The 15,466-nt window shown below is 40.9% G+C and overlaps 1 protein-coding gene across 1 annotated transcript in view; it reads left to right on the top strand.

Annotated features, from left to right (window-relative positions):
• The window catches only part of GPC3 (glypican 3), a 465,788-nt gene that overhangs the window by 29,674 nt on the left and 420,648 nt on the right, over positions 1–15,466 (top strand). The window contains exon 2 of the mRNA XM_007517010.2: positions 7,473–7,634. Within this exon, the coding sequence (XP_007517072.1) occupies positions 7,473–7,634 (162 nt within the window). The remainder of the gene's footprint in view (positions 1–7,472; positions 7,635–15,466) is intronic.

Consider the following 15,466-nt stretch of genomic DNA (forward strand, 5'->3'; position numbering starts at 1 on the left):
AAAAATGGGAGCATTACTTTGATGAGTGTGGTCCATGATTACTTTTTCTTTCCAAAGAAAGAAACTATTTTCCTTTAACCTGCTTTTGTTCCTGAATGACATACTTAAAGAGTGCTTTGCTATTTTCTAAAATGTCTTTTGTAGGTTGCATTTTATTTCTTGACTTTACCTATATGCTTTTATTCATGCAAGTATGCACCAGTTCTTGATGTAGGTCTTTAGTCATTTGCCTTTGTTTTTAGATTTCATCCCAGTTGAGTTTCTGTTTTAAGGGTGATTCTTTGCTTGTTTGAGTACTGTCCTCTAATTTCTTCCTGCATTGTTCCTGTATCTTTTCTTTCATGCACGTGTCCAAGTTTTGAAACAGTTAAATTGTACCACTGTTATTTGCTTTAAGCATACCTAACTTTCCTAATCCACATGCTAAGACTGGTTGGTGAGTTATATGATATTTACCTAACGCCATTTCCCGTCTGCCATATATTCCTCTCCTTGGTTTGGAGATGCTGAATTCTTCTCGGTTTATTGATGTTTGTATTTCCTTGTAAATTGGATGTGCTGATTTATTGATTAACAGGCAGCATTAGCTGGGAAGAATGAGAAAGACCACTACAAATGCCTTCTTTATGTTTGGCCATAACCATATACCTTTCTTCATGTTATCTGACATGATTTCCTAACAGTTCTTTCTTGAAGTATTGGGAATTTATACAATGATGTGACTTGACCAGCTTAGGGAAGGGGTACACTATACAAGCCCTCAGTTACTTTATGGATTATCATATCAAAGGAAAAATAAACTGGTGTCATGGTAATTCAAAGAGTCATTCCTGGGCTTCTGTGGGTACACTGGGTGACAGGCAATTTGCTACTTTGTAAGATCTAAGTAACTCAAAACACTTCACTGAGAAAAAGATCTGAGTCCTTTTAGTTTGTAACTCCCACTAGCTGGAGCTGGTGGGAGTAGGAATAGTACTGACAACCTCCTTGCCAAAATAAACCCCATCATTCTTGAAAACTGGAATTCATCCCTAATACACGTTTTTATGTGTTTTTTCAAGTCTGATTGTTTTTTTCATTGCCCTAGGTTAACTTTTTCAGATAGGAGAAAAAAAACACACACAGACTGAGAGAGAGAGAGAGAGAGAGAGAGAGAGAGAGAGAGAGAACATTGCCAAAGCGTCTTCCAATATGGCGAGGTCTAGTCTCCAATCTAAGTCCTCACACATAGCAAAGCAGGTGCAATATCCAGGTGAGGTGTTTTGCCAGCCTCAATATTTTTTATTGAGGGGGTTAATGCTTTATAGTGCAATCACTGGCGTATGTGCAAGTGAATATTTTATTGACTTAACATTGGTTTACAATGCTATAAAATTTGAGGGATGTATATTTACACCTTGGCATGTATATAAAATTCACTAAACCCCAAAGCATTTTAGAATTACAAAGGATTAAGGTGCTAGGCAGTGGAACACCCAGTTAAGTGCACATAGTACTATATATGCAAGGACCCAGATTTGTATCCCTGCTCCCCACCTGCAGTGGGGATGCCTCACAAGCAGTGAAGAAGGTCTGCAGGTGTCTGTCTTTCTCTCCCTCCCTCCCTCTGTCTCCCCTTCCCCTCTCAATTTCTCTGTCCTATTGAAAAAAAGGGGAAAAAATGGCCGCCAGGACTGGTGGTGGATTCATCGTGCCAACACCAAACCCCGCAAGTGGAGGCAAGAAAAAAAAAGAAATACAAGGGATTTTTATCTATAATATTTAATCTACATATATAATATTTAGTTGTATAGACTTATGTACAGCTGTTTTAAATTCTGTCTCCCTCCCTCCCTTCTCTGGTATCAGTTTACCAAGAAAGTCATAAAACCTTGCTAAATGGATAATGTGGAGTACATGCTATATATAATTTCTGTACCTATACATATCCTAACCAACCTTATTTAAATCCACATTAACCACTTTCCCCCAAGGGGAATTTTTCCTTTCTTGGTCCAGTAAACTGCATCAGTTTGTATGTAGTTGTAGAATGGCCTTACATCCTTGCATTTTGTAACCGTATGCAGAAAGAACAGTAAACTAGAACTAGCTCTGTTTTATTTCTGAAGATAATCACAAAACCTTTGAGCCTAGACTGTATTTAAAATCGGTTTAAGGCTTGTATATGAGATTGACATTTATAGGAGATAAATCTGAACCCTGTGTCTCCAAACCCCAAATTGTATTTTGACACATTAAATATCACCTTTCCATCGGATGCTATAAACTTCAGTGCTGGATTAGGTTTGGTGATAAGTGTTATCTGTGCTTTGCTGCACTACTTTTGTCTGCAGCTCCCCTGAGGAAGGGAAAATAGAGAGCTTGGAGTCAATATCCTGGACTTCAACTGTGATATGTGAGGCAAAAACTGATTAATCTCATTCCTGAATTAAGAAACAAAGAAGTTGGGGCCAGCTGTTGGCGTACCTGACAGAGGACACATGTTACAATGCACAAGTACTCTGGTTCAAGTCCCCATCCTCCAACTTCCAGATCCAGGAGCAGTGAAACAGTGATGCAGGTGCCTCTCTAACCCCCTTCCTTATTGATTTCTTTCTGCCTATTGCTATCCAATAAACAAATGATAAAAAAAAGAAATGAAGCTATAGATATATACGTTATGACCACGATAGACTGGAATTCCTGGGAAAGCAAGGTGTTGAAGTAAAGGTAAAATTTCTGATAGTTTAGGACTGACTAATCCCACCTTTCTGACACACCCGTTGTTGAAAAGCTGTCTACAATGACAGCATTTGTTTTTTAGCCTTAGTTCAGTATGGTTTGGTGTTTATTATGGAACCATACTTGCTAAGGACCTGTGGGACTGTAGTGAAGTCCTCCCTGTGTCCTATACACGTGTTCTAGCATCCTTACTGTGTTACTTTATTGCACATTTACTGTGCCTTAGATATATTTTTAATTATTATCTTCATTTATTTGGTAGAGACAGACAGATACAGAGAGGGAAGAGGGAGATAGAGAGGAAGAAACAGAGAGACACCTGCAGACCAACTCACCACTTGTGAAGCTTTCCCCCATGCAGGTGGGGACTGGGGGTTTGAACCTGGGTCCTTGAGCATTGTAGCATGTGCGCTCAACCAGGTGCACCACTACCACTACCCAGTCCTCCTAGGTATTTGGCACCCCCCCCCCCAGATAGTGAACTTCTTAGAATGGCGACTATATCTCTCTTATCTAAAGTGTACCTCCAGACCTAGTGGGGTTTGAATTGTTATGTGGAAATCTAAGAAATGTTACACATGTACAAACGATTGTATTTTACTTTACTGTTGACTGTAAACCACTAATTCCCCAATAAAGAAATTAAAAAAAATGTACCTCCACCTCTACCTCCCCCAAGCTGTACTAGCCCTAGTATTTGCAAGTACTGATGGAGGCTAGAAGATTGTGGAGCACTTCTTTGCTTCTCAAATGTAGCACAGTGCTTGGCACATAGATGATATGGCACACAGATCCTCTGAGTAGCAGATGCCAATGTGGTGCACAAGAGCTTTATTGAGGAAGACAACTATAGGAAACTAAGCAGGTAGCTGAAACATGTCAGAAGAGCCATTAGCCTACAGTACAAGCTTGACCCTTATAGAAGAGGGAGGGGAAGAGGGAAGACTAGTATAAAGAATCTTAGACTGCACTGCAGTTTGGAGGAATTGTTGTCAAGGTCAGTGGGGGGAGTCTTCAGTCCAAAAATCTCTGTCAGCAAAGACCTGTATCTCAGGGGATTTCGCATCTTCCGGCCATGGTCATTCATTCACTGGGAACGGTCCATGGGATTGTGGCCTTGGCACAAGTGGTGAATTCAGAGCACAGCAGCTAGGACCATTAGTGCATTCCCTGCAGCGGGAGAACTGAGATGCATACAGATGCCCCACAGAAGGAACTCAACAGGTGCTTATTGAGTTGAGTAAAATAGGAGTTGCGGAAGGAGGAGATTGGACTTAGTATTCACTGAGCCCTAAGATTTACCAGTGCTGATGGAGGATATAAGGTCATGGGACTCTCCCTCATATCTCTCAGATGTCATTTCCCTCAAATCTCTCCTCAAATGTCACTTTATGAAATAAGTCTTCTCTGGCTACCTTATATAAATAGAATCATAGCAACAAACACCATATACCTTATCTCCCTTACTTTTAATTTTTTAACATGGAACAAATTCAACAGCTTTATAATTGACATGCAATAAACTGCATGCATTTCAGGGATAAAACTGGATAATTTTGACATATGTGCACAGCCTTGAAACAATTACTGCAATAAAATGAAGTACATACCTATCACTACTCTAAATTTATTTTATTTTATCTATTTACTTATTATTGGACAGATACAGAGAAATTTAAAAGGGAAGAGGAGATAGAGAGAGACAGAGACAGAAAGAGATACCTGCAACGCTGCTTCACCAATTATGAAGCTTTTCCCCTGGAGGTGGGACCAGGGGCCTGAACCTGGGTCCTTGTGCACTGTAACCAGGTGCACTACTGCCTGGCTGCTAACTCTAAACTTCTTTACTGCCCTTTGCAACACCTCCTCTTCCCACTCCTCCCTGTACTCTGCTCCTCATAACCACTGAACTTTCTGTTACTATAGATTTTCATGTTCTAGATTTTCATATAAATGAAATCATTGAGTATTAACTTCTTTTTGATCTAGCATCTTTCAATTAGCATGATTTTTTGGTGTTCATCCATATTTTTTGTATATCAACAATTTATTTATTTTTATTGCTGAGAGATATTCCTTTGCACTTATAGCAGTATGTTTTACCTTCCTTGTTTCTCTTTTTAAAGATTTTTAAAATTTATTCCCTTTTGTTGCCCTTTTTGTTTTATGGTTGTAGTTATTGATGTCGTCATTGTTGGATAGGACAGTGAGAAATGGAGAGAGGAGGGGAAGACAGAGAGGGGAGAGAAAGATAGACACCTGCAGACCTGCTTCACTGCTTGTGAAGCGACTCCCCATCGGGTGGGGAGCCCGAGGGGTCGAACCAGGATCCTTAAGGCCAGTTCTTGTGCTTCGCGCCATGTGTGCTTAACCCTCTGTGCTACCGCCGGACTCCCCCTTTCTTATTTTTAATTTTCCATGTGTTACTTGGAATCTCTTGACATTTTATATATGTTTGCTGTTTTTCAGAGTATAAGTTCCATGAGGGAAGAGATTTTGTATACTGAGTGCTGTATCTATAATGTTTGTTACTGCACCCAATAAAAATCTGTGAATTTTGGTCTATACTCCCAGAGAGTTAAAGAATAAGGAAACTTCTAATGGAAGGGATGGGATATGGAACTCTGGTGGTAGGAATTGCATCCCTCTTATCCTACAATCTTGTCAATCATTATTACTAATAAAAGAATCGGCTTAATGATTTTCATATGCTACCAAAGACTTCACATTCTATTCATATGTAAATGCTTCCATGGATGTAGAAGTGTGCAACATCACCAGTGAAAAGCTGCGAATGATGAGGTTTCCTTCCTTAGAAACTTTAGTGGAGTAAGTCAGGCTGTAGCACAGCTGGTTAAGCGCAGGTGGCGCAAAGCGCAAGGACTGGTGTAAGGATCCCGGTTCAAGTTCCCTGCTCCCCACTTGCAGGGGAGTTACTTCACAAGTGGTGAAGCAGGTCTGCAGGTGTCTATCTTTCTTTCCCACTCTCTGTCTTCTCCTCTTCTCTCCATTTCTCTCTGTCCTGTCCAACAACAACATAAATAATAACTACAAAAAAAAAAACAACAAAAAACAAGGGCAACAAAAAGGGAATAAATAATTTTTTTTTAAAAAAAGAAACTTTACTGGATGATGGTCATTAACTAAGATACAGAAGTCAGGAGATGGAACTGTGTGTGTGTGATATACAGAGTTTAGTTCTGGATATACTGAATTGGAGATTCCCTTATAGTATAATAGTAGGAAAATATGTCCTTTTGGAGTTTAGGAGAGAAGTAAGGACTAGATTAGGAAGTTTAGGAATCTCATGCGTTTACATAAGATCACAAGGAGTGTAGAATGATGGAGAGCACCACTGAAATTTAAGTGAAAAATAGGAAGCAAAATAATAATAATAATAATAATAATAATAATACCTCCATAGCAGTAGGTTCCTGTGCTGGGTGAGAGGTTGTAGATGGGTGGGTAGGTTCATTACAACAAAGGGGGAGGAGTTAATGAGGGATGCTTCAAAGGGTTGCAAATGGATGACCAAGAAAAGGCTCTGATTCTCTTAATTTTGTAATAAATGCAGAGATTGTTTAGGTGACAAATGTTTATGGAGATGCAAAAATAAAAATCATTTTGAGGGGCCAGATGATGGTGCACCTGATTGAGTGCACATGTTATACAATGTGCAACGGATCCAGGTTTGAGCTTCACAAGTGGTGAAGCAGGGCTGCAGGTGTCTTTGTCTCTTTCTCCCTCTCTATCATGCCCTTCCTTCTTGATTTCTGACAGTCTCTATCCAATAAATAAATACAGATAATAAAATTAATTTAAAAATAAAATAAATAAAAAGCATTTTGTATTTCCAGAGAGGTAGTGACGAGGTAGCTTAAGAGTTCAGAGGCCAGCCGGTGGCACACTTGGTCACAGGCACAATTACAGTGCGCAAGGACCCAGATTCAAGCCCCTGGTCCCCACCTGCAGGCAGAAAGCTTCATAACTGATGAAGCAAGTCTACAGGTGTCTGTCTCTTTCCCTCTCTATCTTCCCCTCTCCTCTCAAGTTTTCTCTGTCTCTACACAGTAATAAATAAATAAGTAGTATTGAAAAAAGAGTTCAGAGTAACAAGTGGTCAACACTTAGAGCTAGACTATTAATGTTGTAAGGAGTCATGTTGACTGAATATTCATTTAGTCCTCAGCATGAATCTTGCTCCACACCTTCAGTGAAGACAACTAAAATAATAAAACACAGCTTTGCTGTGGTATCCATGTTTCAGTATGTTATTCTGAAAAGTAATCTTGGGTTGGCTGAACATACATTTCTCTAGGAAATCATAACTAGGATTTTGAATATTACTTCTTGGTTACATTCTTATTCATAAGCTACAGTCAAAATAAATAAATTTCAGGAGTGAAGAATGGTCTTTTAACAGAGAAATTACATATTGGTGTTCAATGACATATATACTTGGTGCTAAAATTAGTTTCTGCAAAATTTATGAGTGCAACCTAGGCAATTAATTCTGATAGTTATTCACAAAGAATCAGTCATAAGGATAATTGGGAGAAAGTGGGGATTAGGTAAGATAAACACTAATTTTGGATAATCAAGATTTTACTATATTCAAAAAGAAATTGAATATAGTTTTGAATATAGAGCATTGTTTTTGCCCTGTCTGCCTCTTGTGTGTGTGTGTGTGTGTGTGCGTGCGCACATGTGACATTCTGCTTACTGAAACATGAAAAACTTGTTTGTTACAGGATCAGATTTGCAGGTGTGTCTCCCCAAAGGCCCAACATGCTGCTCAAGAAAAATGGAAGAAAAGTACCAACTAACAGCACGACTGAACATGGAACAACTGCTTCAGTCCGCAAGTATGGAGCTCAAGTTCTTAATTATTCAGAATGCTGCGGTTTTCCAAGGTGAGTTCTGGGGATCATTGCTCAGTGTCATCATTATTTGGGTAATGGGATTTCAAATGCTAAATATAATTTATAAATTACCATTCCAGCATTAGTGCTTGATATGAAAACCTCCCAGTGAGAGATTCTGGTAAAAGAAAAACAATTTTTAGAGAAGCTCCATTTCAATCTCTGGAAAGTCAGGGATTGTCAAAATCCCATTGACCCAGGATCTTCTCTTTGCCTGTATACAAAGATTATAAGTCTCTGCAGAAAGAGATCTCAGCCCTTAAGACTTGTTTAAAAATTTTAAATAGTTGGCTTGCATACCAGTTTTCTCTAGGTGTAGGACATATCTTTGTGGAATATGTACCAACTCCTGCTGACCACTGGGGCCATTTCTGTTCAAAAGGGAGAAACTGATTTGATGGTCCTACCTTTTTCTCATTTGTGTGAGTGGTTTCTTCTTTCTTTGTGAGTATCAGCTTTTACTACACCTGTGCATGACTGGGAAAGAAGCGGTGGAGGCATTGTCCAGAAGGAAGGTAGTTAGTTACAGGTCTCCTCGCTCACTTACAGAACTAGCACAGCAGGATGAAGAAAATCCCTCTTGACTCAAAGACCCATCAAGGGATGGTGAGGTTAGGATGGCACAGTGGTGCTGATAAGCAAACACTTACATAACACTGTGCTGTGCATATATTCATTCCTTTACTCCATACCATAAGCCCTATGAAATCCTGAGGCACAGAATGGTTAAGTAACTTGTCCCCAAGGTTTACAACTCCTGAATAGTGAAGACAGGATTTGAACCCAGGTGGCCTGGCTTTTAGAGTCAGTGCTCTTAACCACCTCTGCATACTACTTCCTGTAGGGGGGGGGATTGACTGTGGAGACTGGGGTTTTCATCTATCCTTTCTGAACAGATGGAGTCAGCTGCTTTCTTTCTTGCCCCCACAAATAGAGAATTGGGGATGGAGAGAAAAATAACACTTCTGACTACTTGGCATTCCAAATCCTTAGATTTATGGCACTTTTATAAGAATTAATTTCTTTGAATTGTAAGGTGGGCCGATTATAGCTTATTTTGTATATTATAATGGCATTCTTAGAATTAACTAAGGAAGTTATTCAAATTAGCTAATAAAGCATACATTCACAACAGTTTCTTGGGTCTGTACCTCAGGGGTTGGAGGGTTGATTATTTGAAGTACAATATATAAGCTTGAAGTATTTGTTAACCTATTTATGCAGTCAGACTCTTGTGAAGAGTTTGTTGAGACTAACAATTTGGTGATAGAATGAATAATTTAAGTTGCTTTTAAAAATACATGTCCCATTCATGTACTGCTTAGATTGGTTTTGTTGCTGATCTGCTGGCTGAAAGTGGGGTGATAACAGAATGGGGCTGAAGCAGAGAGCTGAATCTTTGGAGTGTCAAGATGCTTTTCTGGAGTGGAGCCTTTGTGGTTTATTTAATGCCCAGAATAACCAGGCCTCCAGCTGTTACCTCGCTACTACTGCATGACTGGAGGTGGTGACACTGGTATTCTAGTGAGCAGACAAGTTGGCATGGTTGCCTGTCTGTGGGCCTTGAGTGTCTTCATTCACATCTTTATCTAGCCCTGCCTTTTGCTTACTGTGTTTTCCAAGTCTGGGACAGCATAAGAGTAGGAGAGAGAGGAAGTTCTAGCAAGATTTTGATCAGATTAGCTTTCAGCTATAACTGCTGTTGAATGGCAGTTGAACAGTAATCTTGTGGAAAGATGGGAGGAGATGCATAGCACCCACTAATTGTATCCCACCCTCCAAAAGCAACAACAACAACAACAAAAACTTCTCAAGTTGGGGGGACAGGCAGAAGGACAAGCCTTGCAAAGTAACATGGAGACAGCAAAGTGACATCTAAACTCATTGCTGGTGACCTCATGTGTGCTTATGTTTACCTTGCTTTATTCTCTTATTTTTTTCCTGCCTCACTTTAAAATAACAAAACAAAAACAACAACCAAAACCAAACACAAAAAAGACAATTCCATAGAAACAACAAAACTCATGGTCTTAGTCATCAAGACATGTATGCCATGTTAATAGAAACATTGTCCCCAATCCCCTCTGTAGCAAACTTCTGGAGAGACAAGACTTAGATTGAGCCACCACATGATGATGTGTTATTAATTGCTAAGGAGTGCATATGCCCCCCCCCGTGCATAACTGCTTATTATACCAAGGAGTTTAAATAGGGGGTACAATTCTTCCTCCAAAAATTTCTTCTTCAAGATTCTAGTAGGCCAAATTATTGAGACAATTGTTCCAGTACATCACTCATATGAAGATTAACATGGAGGAGCTCTTACAAACCATTTTCTCTACCACATGCAGAGTTGAAGAAAACTCATCTTGGTCTTGGCCTAGATCCACAATATCTCAATCTCTCTCTCTCTCTCTCTCTCTCTCTCTCTCCCTCCCTCCCTCCCTCCAGCATTATCACTAGTGGTGGTTACCAATATTATTGCTCTTGGCAGCCTTTCTCTCTCCTTCCTTCCTTCCTTCCTTCCTTCCTTCCTTCCTTCCTTCCTTCCTTCCTTTCTTTTCTTTTTTTTTTTTGATAGGACAGAGAGAAATTGAGAGAGAAAGGGGAGGTAGAGGGGGAAAGTTAACCATAGACACCTGCAAACCTGTTTCACCACTTGTGAAGCAACCCCCCTAAGGGTGTGGAGTCTGGGAGCTCAAACCGTGATCCTCACCTGAGTCCTTGAGCTTATGACTATCTGCTCTTAACCCAGTGCACCAATCCAGATCTCTTTTGGATTCCTTCACTGGTCCACTTTGGGGTTATTTAAGCAGTGAGTGTCTTCTGCAAATATGTGTACAGTTCCACAGGCAATCCTTATGGCTCCATTTGGATTTTATGTGTTCCTTTACAGGAAGCCTTTGCCCTCATTAATGAGCCTGGGGCCTTTTGCTGCAGTAGTTGGAGCGCGCTATTGCTAATGTTGTCTTGATAATGATTGAGGCATTAAAAAAGTTGCTCTTTATTTTCAATCTTTGTATTGCCTCGTTTCCTAAATTTAATTTACTTAGATGTGCTTAGTAAAATGGAGCAACACAAGCATTTTTTTTGTTTGTTTCTGCTTAATTAATTCTTTTTGGATAACTCCACGAAAAGGAGATCTTCTTTTCTCCTTCCCTCCCCCTCTCCCTTTCCTCTAATAATAATTAGGATGATAATAATAATAATAGTGAAATGTATTAAGTGCTTACTATATGATGCTTACTCTTACATAATTATCTCATTTGATTTTCCCAGTAACCCTATGCGGTTCATACTGTAATTATCTCCATTTTACAGATGAAGAAACTCACTGGTGTCACAGCTTCTTCTGAGCCTCCATGTGACATGGTTTTCCTCCTTCTCAGTGTGTCTGAGGTAAAACAGAACTGAGAAGTCATAGGAGTTTTGTCCTTAGGAAGAAAACTTGGATAGCTTCTGAATTTTTAATCACATCTCCACTACAACAGCCTCTAGCCTTGAGTTATGTTTTCTTCGTAAGGCTTTACTTTAACTTTCAAAACTGTACTCTCAGTAAGCATTTGAAAGGAGGATATGGAGAATTTCTCCAAAAGTCAGATGATTCCAGGCTTCCCCAAGGTACAGCTGACTTTGAATGAGAAGAGACTCTTCAGAAAGCAGCCTCACTGGATTCTTCTGGAAGTTGCCTTGCCCACAACTCAGACACTCTTTATCACAGAGGAGATAGAGTGGTTAAGCAGAAAACACCTCTGTGTACCTAAGATGCCAGGAAGCTTCTTATGCAATTGATTTGTCAGTGAATTCCTTGGGTCCTTATTCAGAACCTACTATGGTGTTAGTTTACATACAGTGTTCTTTCAAAAGAATACAGATAATCTGTATGAGACTGACTTCCAAGTTTTCTGGTCAGTGGTAGATCAGCAATTCAACAGGTTAGTTGAAGATTGCCAGAGGGAGATTCAAGTGAATAGCAGAAAGTTATAGGTAATAATCAGGGTAGAGGACATAGAAGTGAATTGAAGAACTCCTAGACTGGGGCATTTAGGACAGGAGTGTATTCCTATGTACTCCACTTACCCCTGCAACATAGTAAATCTAGCAACCTATTACATAGTGATGGGTGTGAACCTTTAAGTAAAGATAAGACTGTGCTCACTATAGTTCCTTCCCCTCCCCTCTTTTTCTCCCCTCCCTTCCTCCACCCTCCTCCTCCCTCCACTTCCTCCTCTCCCCTCTCCTCTCCTCCCCTCTCCTCCCCTCCCCTCCCCTCCCCTCCCCTCCCCTCTCCTCTCCTCTCCTCTCCTCTCCTCTCCTCTCCTCTCCTCTCCTCTCCTCTCCTCTCCTCTCCTCTCCACTTCTCTCCTCCTCTCCTCCCTTCCCCTCCCCTCCCCTCCCTCCTCTCCTCCTCCACCTCCTCTCTCCTCTCCTCTCCTCCCCTCCCCTCCCTCCTCTCCTCTCTTCTTCTCTCTTCTCTTCTCTTCTCTTCTCTTCTCTTCTCTTCTCTTCTCTTCTCTTCTCTTCTCTTCTCCTCTCCTCCCCTCCCCTCCCACCCTCCTACCTCCTCCTCCTTCCTCCTCCCTCCTCCCTCCTCCTCCCCTCCGTTCCTACTTTCTCATACCCCCTCCTCTCCTCCCCTTCCCTCCTCTCCCTTCCTTTCCCCTCCCCATCCCATCCTCCTCTCTCCTCCCTCTTCCTCCCTCCTCCTCTCCTCTCCTCTCTCCTCCTCTTCCACTCCTCTGCTCCCCTCCACTCCCCTTCCCTCCTCCCCCTCCCTCTTCCTCCCCTCTTCTTCCCCTCCCCCTGATCCCCTCCCTCTTCTTCTCCTCCCCTCCTCTCCTCACCTCATCTCTCCCGTTTTCTTTCTTTCTTTCTTTCTTTCTTTCTTTCTTTCTTCCTCTTCCTCTTCCTCTTCCTCTTTTTTCTTTTTAATGAGAGCACTGCTCACCTCTGGTTTATGGTGGTGCAGGGGGTTGAGCCTGGGACTTTGTACCTGGAGCCTCAGGCATGAGAGTCTCTTTGCATAACCATTATGCTGTCTCTGTCCTCCCCATTATAGTTTTCTTAATGTTTCCATTTTAAATGGCTAAAAAGTTTTTTTTTTGGTGCTTGGAGGCAATGCAAAAAAAACTTGGGGGTCAGAAAATATAGACTCAATTCCAAATAGCTCTGTATTAATGGATTGGTGAACTCATTTGTTGGTGTTGCCATGGCCTTGCGCATGCATGGTTTTACCGCTTCAGGCTGACTTTTTCAGCACCAGAGTTCTTTGTGGCTGTGGCCCATCTATGTGGTACCAAGACTTGAGCCAGGGCCTTGTGTATGACAATGCACTTGCCTTACCTGGTGAGTTCTCTCTTTAGGCCCTGTAGCTCTGCATTTATGAGCTTTATGCTTTTGGATATTTATGTAGACTCTAATAACCTCAACCTCTTATCTTCAAAATAGGGATGATAATTACAGTCCTGTATACCTGGTAGAGTAGAGGTAACAGGTGTCAAAGTGTCTTGAAATCTGTAAAGCCCTACATGGTTCATTTATGTGGGCTGCTTCCCCCCCAGCTGGTGCTAGAGAAATAGCCATCACCATTCCTGGCATTAGCCTGGACAAAGCTCAACTTCATAATGTGATTCAACAACTTTTGCTACATTCAAACGTTTATCCAGGATGCTCCAATGCACAGGGGCACAGGACAGGGAGTTATGGAAAGGAGGGAGAGAGAGAGAAGAAAGCGTGAGCTCTGGAGCACACACTTAGGTAAAAGGACCCTGGGGTGGTGGGGAAGGAGTTCATTTTGTGCCATTTCGATGTGAAACCTTGATGTTTGAAACATCAATATTGCCAGAAGCAGTCCTCTCTTCACCTTTCTGAGAAGTTTCTCTTCTGACCCTTTTCCCATACAAACAACAAATAGCTAGATCCTGAAGGGTTTGTTATGTCCATGCCTTAGACTGTGTTGCCTTTTCTGATCCCCACTGTCACAACAGAGAGAAGAGAAAGATGACTTAACATCTAGAACTCTTCCAGTTGATCTTCGCCCCATGTTTAAAGCCTTTCTTCTACCAGCTTTCTGTGGAAAAGATGAAAATGACATCTCTCAACAGGGAGAGGAGTGTGGCTGATCTGCTGTTTCTCCTCTCTCTTGTTTTCTGTTACCATCTGCTCCTGGCAATCTTTAACACTTTTTCTCTTCTGTCAAATTTCTGTCTCTCCCTTCTCCCCTTCCTTCCCCCCCCCCAATAAAACTGACCTTGCTTGAAACAGCTCAGAGCAATTTTTCTAGTCATTTCTGCTTGAAATAACTGTTTAGGAACATTATTCAAGCAAAGCTTTTTTTTCCTTCACAGTTAAACTATGTGACTAAATAATTGCTTGAATGTTGATAAACATGTATTTTGCGATTCAATCATTTGTTAATTTAGTTTTTTTTATAATGTAGTGGGGGATTTTAAGTGACTACTGAGCAATTTTTATCCATTTCACAATTTTTCCCCTTGACTAGTCTGACAGTTGTTCTGCCTATGCGTAGGCACTATGCAGACTGAGCCCCAGAGTCCCCTACTTAAGCTGCTGACTATTCCGCAGTGACCTTTACTTTCTTTCTTTCTTTCTCTCTCTCTCTCTCTTTCTCTCTTTCTTTCTTTCTTTCTTCTTATTCTTTTTTTTGCCAATAACATACAGGAAAGAATAATTACACTGATGTCTAATCAGTACTTAATTCAATCGCCAGAGCTAAATATAAAAACCCTCAACAGAAGAATTTCAAGAACATCAGGCTTGACCATGAGTGAGGTCCTATAGCCTCAAAAATGTAAATTATTAATCAAACCACTCATCTGTACAACAGAGCTCTAGTAATCCCATTATAAAAAAGGTGAAGTTCTCATCAGAGTCCAGAAGATGCAGGCTTTAATTAGTGTATGTTTGTGGCACTGACTCAAAGAGTCAGTGCCACAAAAACATTGTTACATTTTTAAAAACATTGGTTACAATGTTTTTAAAAAAATGTGATTCTTTTATTATGAGTGTTATCAGGGAAAAAAAATTGGAAACTGAGTGTCTAAAGCCATTTCACTCTTAAACTAAGAATGTTTGGATTCAGTTTTGTTTTAGAATTCTGTGGCTTTAGCAGAGCCAGAGGCTGAGGTTGTGTGGTGGGGGAGGAGAGGGACCAGGGTAGGGGGAGGGCTTGTAAACCATTTCAGTGCTATCTTACTGATTTAGGAAAGTCAGTCATTAGGCTGAGAGCTATTTAATAATAATAATAAAAAAAGCTTAGGAAACAGACTCAGCGTGCAGGCAGGCATAGATAATACACATTCCTCTTTAACCTTGGGCCCTGCCTTTTGTGTAGGACTCTGATTTCCTCCCCTGGTCCTCACCATTAATGCCAACTGCCATCACTGCTGCTCATCTTCTCCTTAGTGAGCCAACAAAGCAAATTGAGGGACATTATCCTTGCCCTCTAGAAGCTTCCAGGAAAAATTACCCCCCCCAAGTGGTTACTTCTGCCCCTCCCCCAGCAGGATTTGTTTACTTTCAGAAAACATATGTTCCTCCTCCTCTTTCTGTCTCACTGAGTTGCAGTACCTGGTATTGGAATAATGAAGCATATGTTTGAGAGACTTGAATTCTCCTGTCAGTAGAGTGGAGGTAGAGCAATTTTCCTCTAAGCTGGAAGTGGTAGTGTAGAAGAAACAAACAAACAAATAAAACAACAACAACACCTTTCCTTCCACTGTGAGAGATTTCCAGGGGCTGAGGTATACACCTTCCTACGTTTCCTTCTCAGACCCCACCTCTCTCTTCCTCCTGACTCTTTC

This window comes from Erinaceus europaeus, chromosome X (genome assembly GCF_950295315.1).
Source record: "Erinaceus europaeus chromosome X, mEriEur2.1, whole genome shotgun sequence".
In the NCBI taxonomy this organism is placed as follows: Eukaryota; Metazoa; Chordata; class Mammalia; order Eulipotyphla; family Erinaceidae; genus Erinaceus; species Erinaceus europaeus.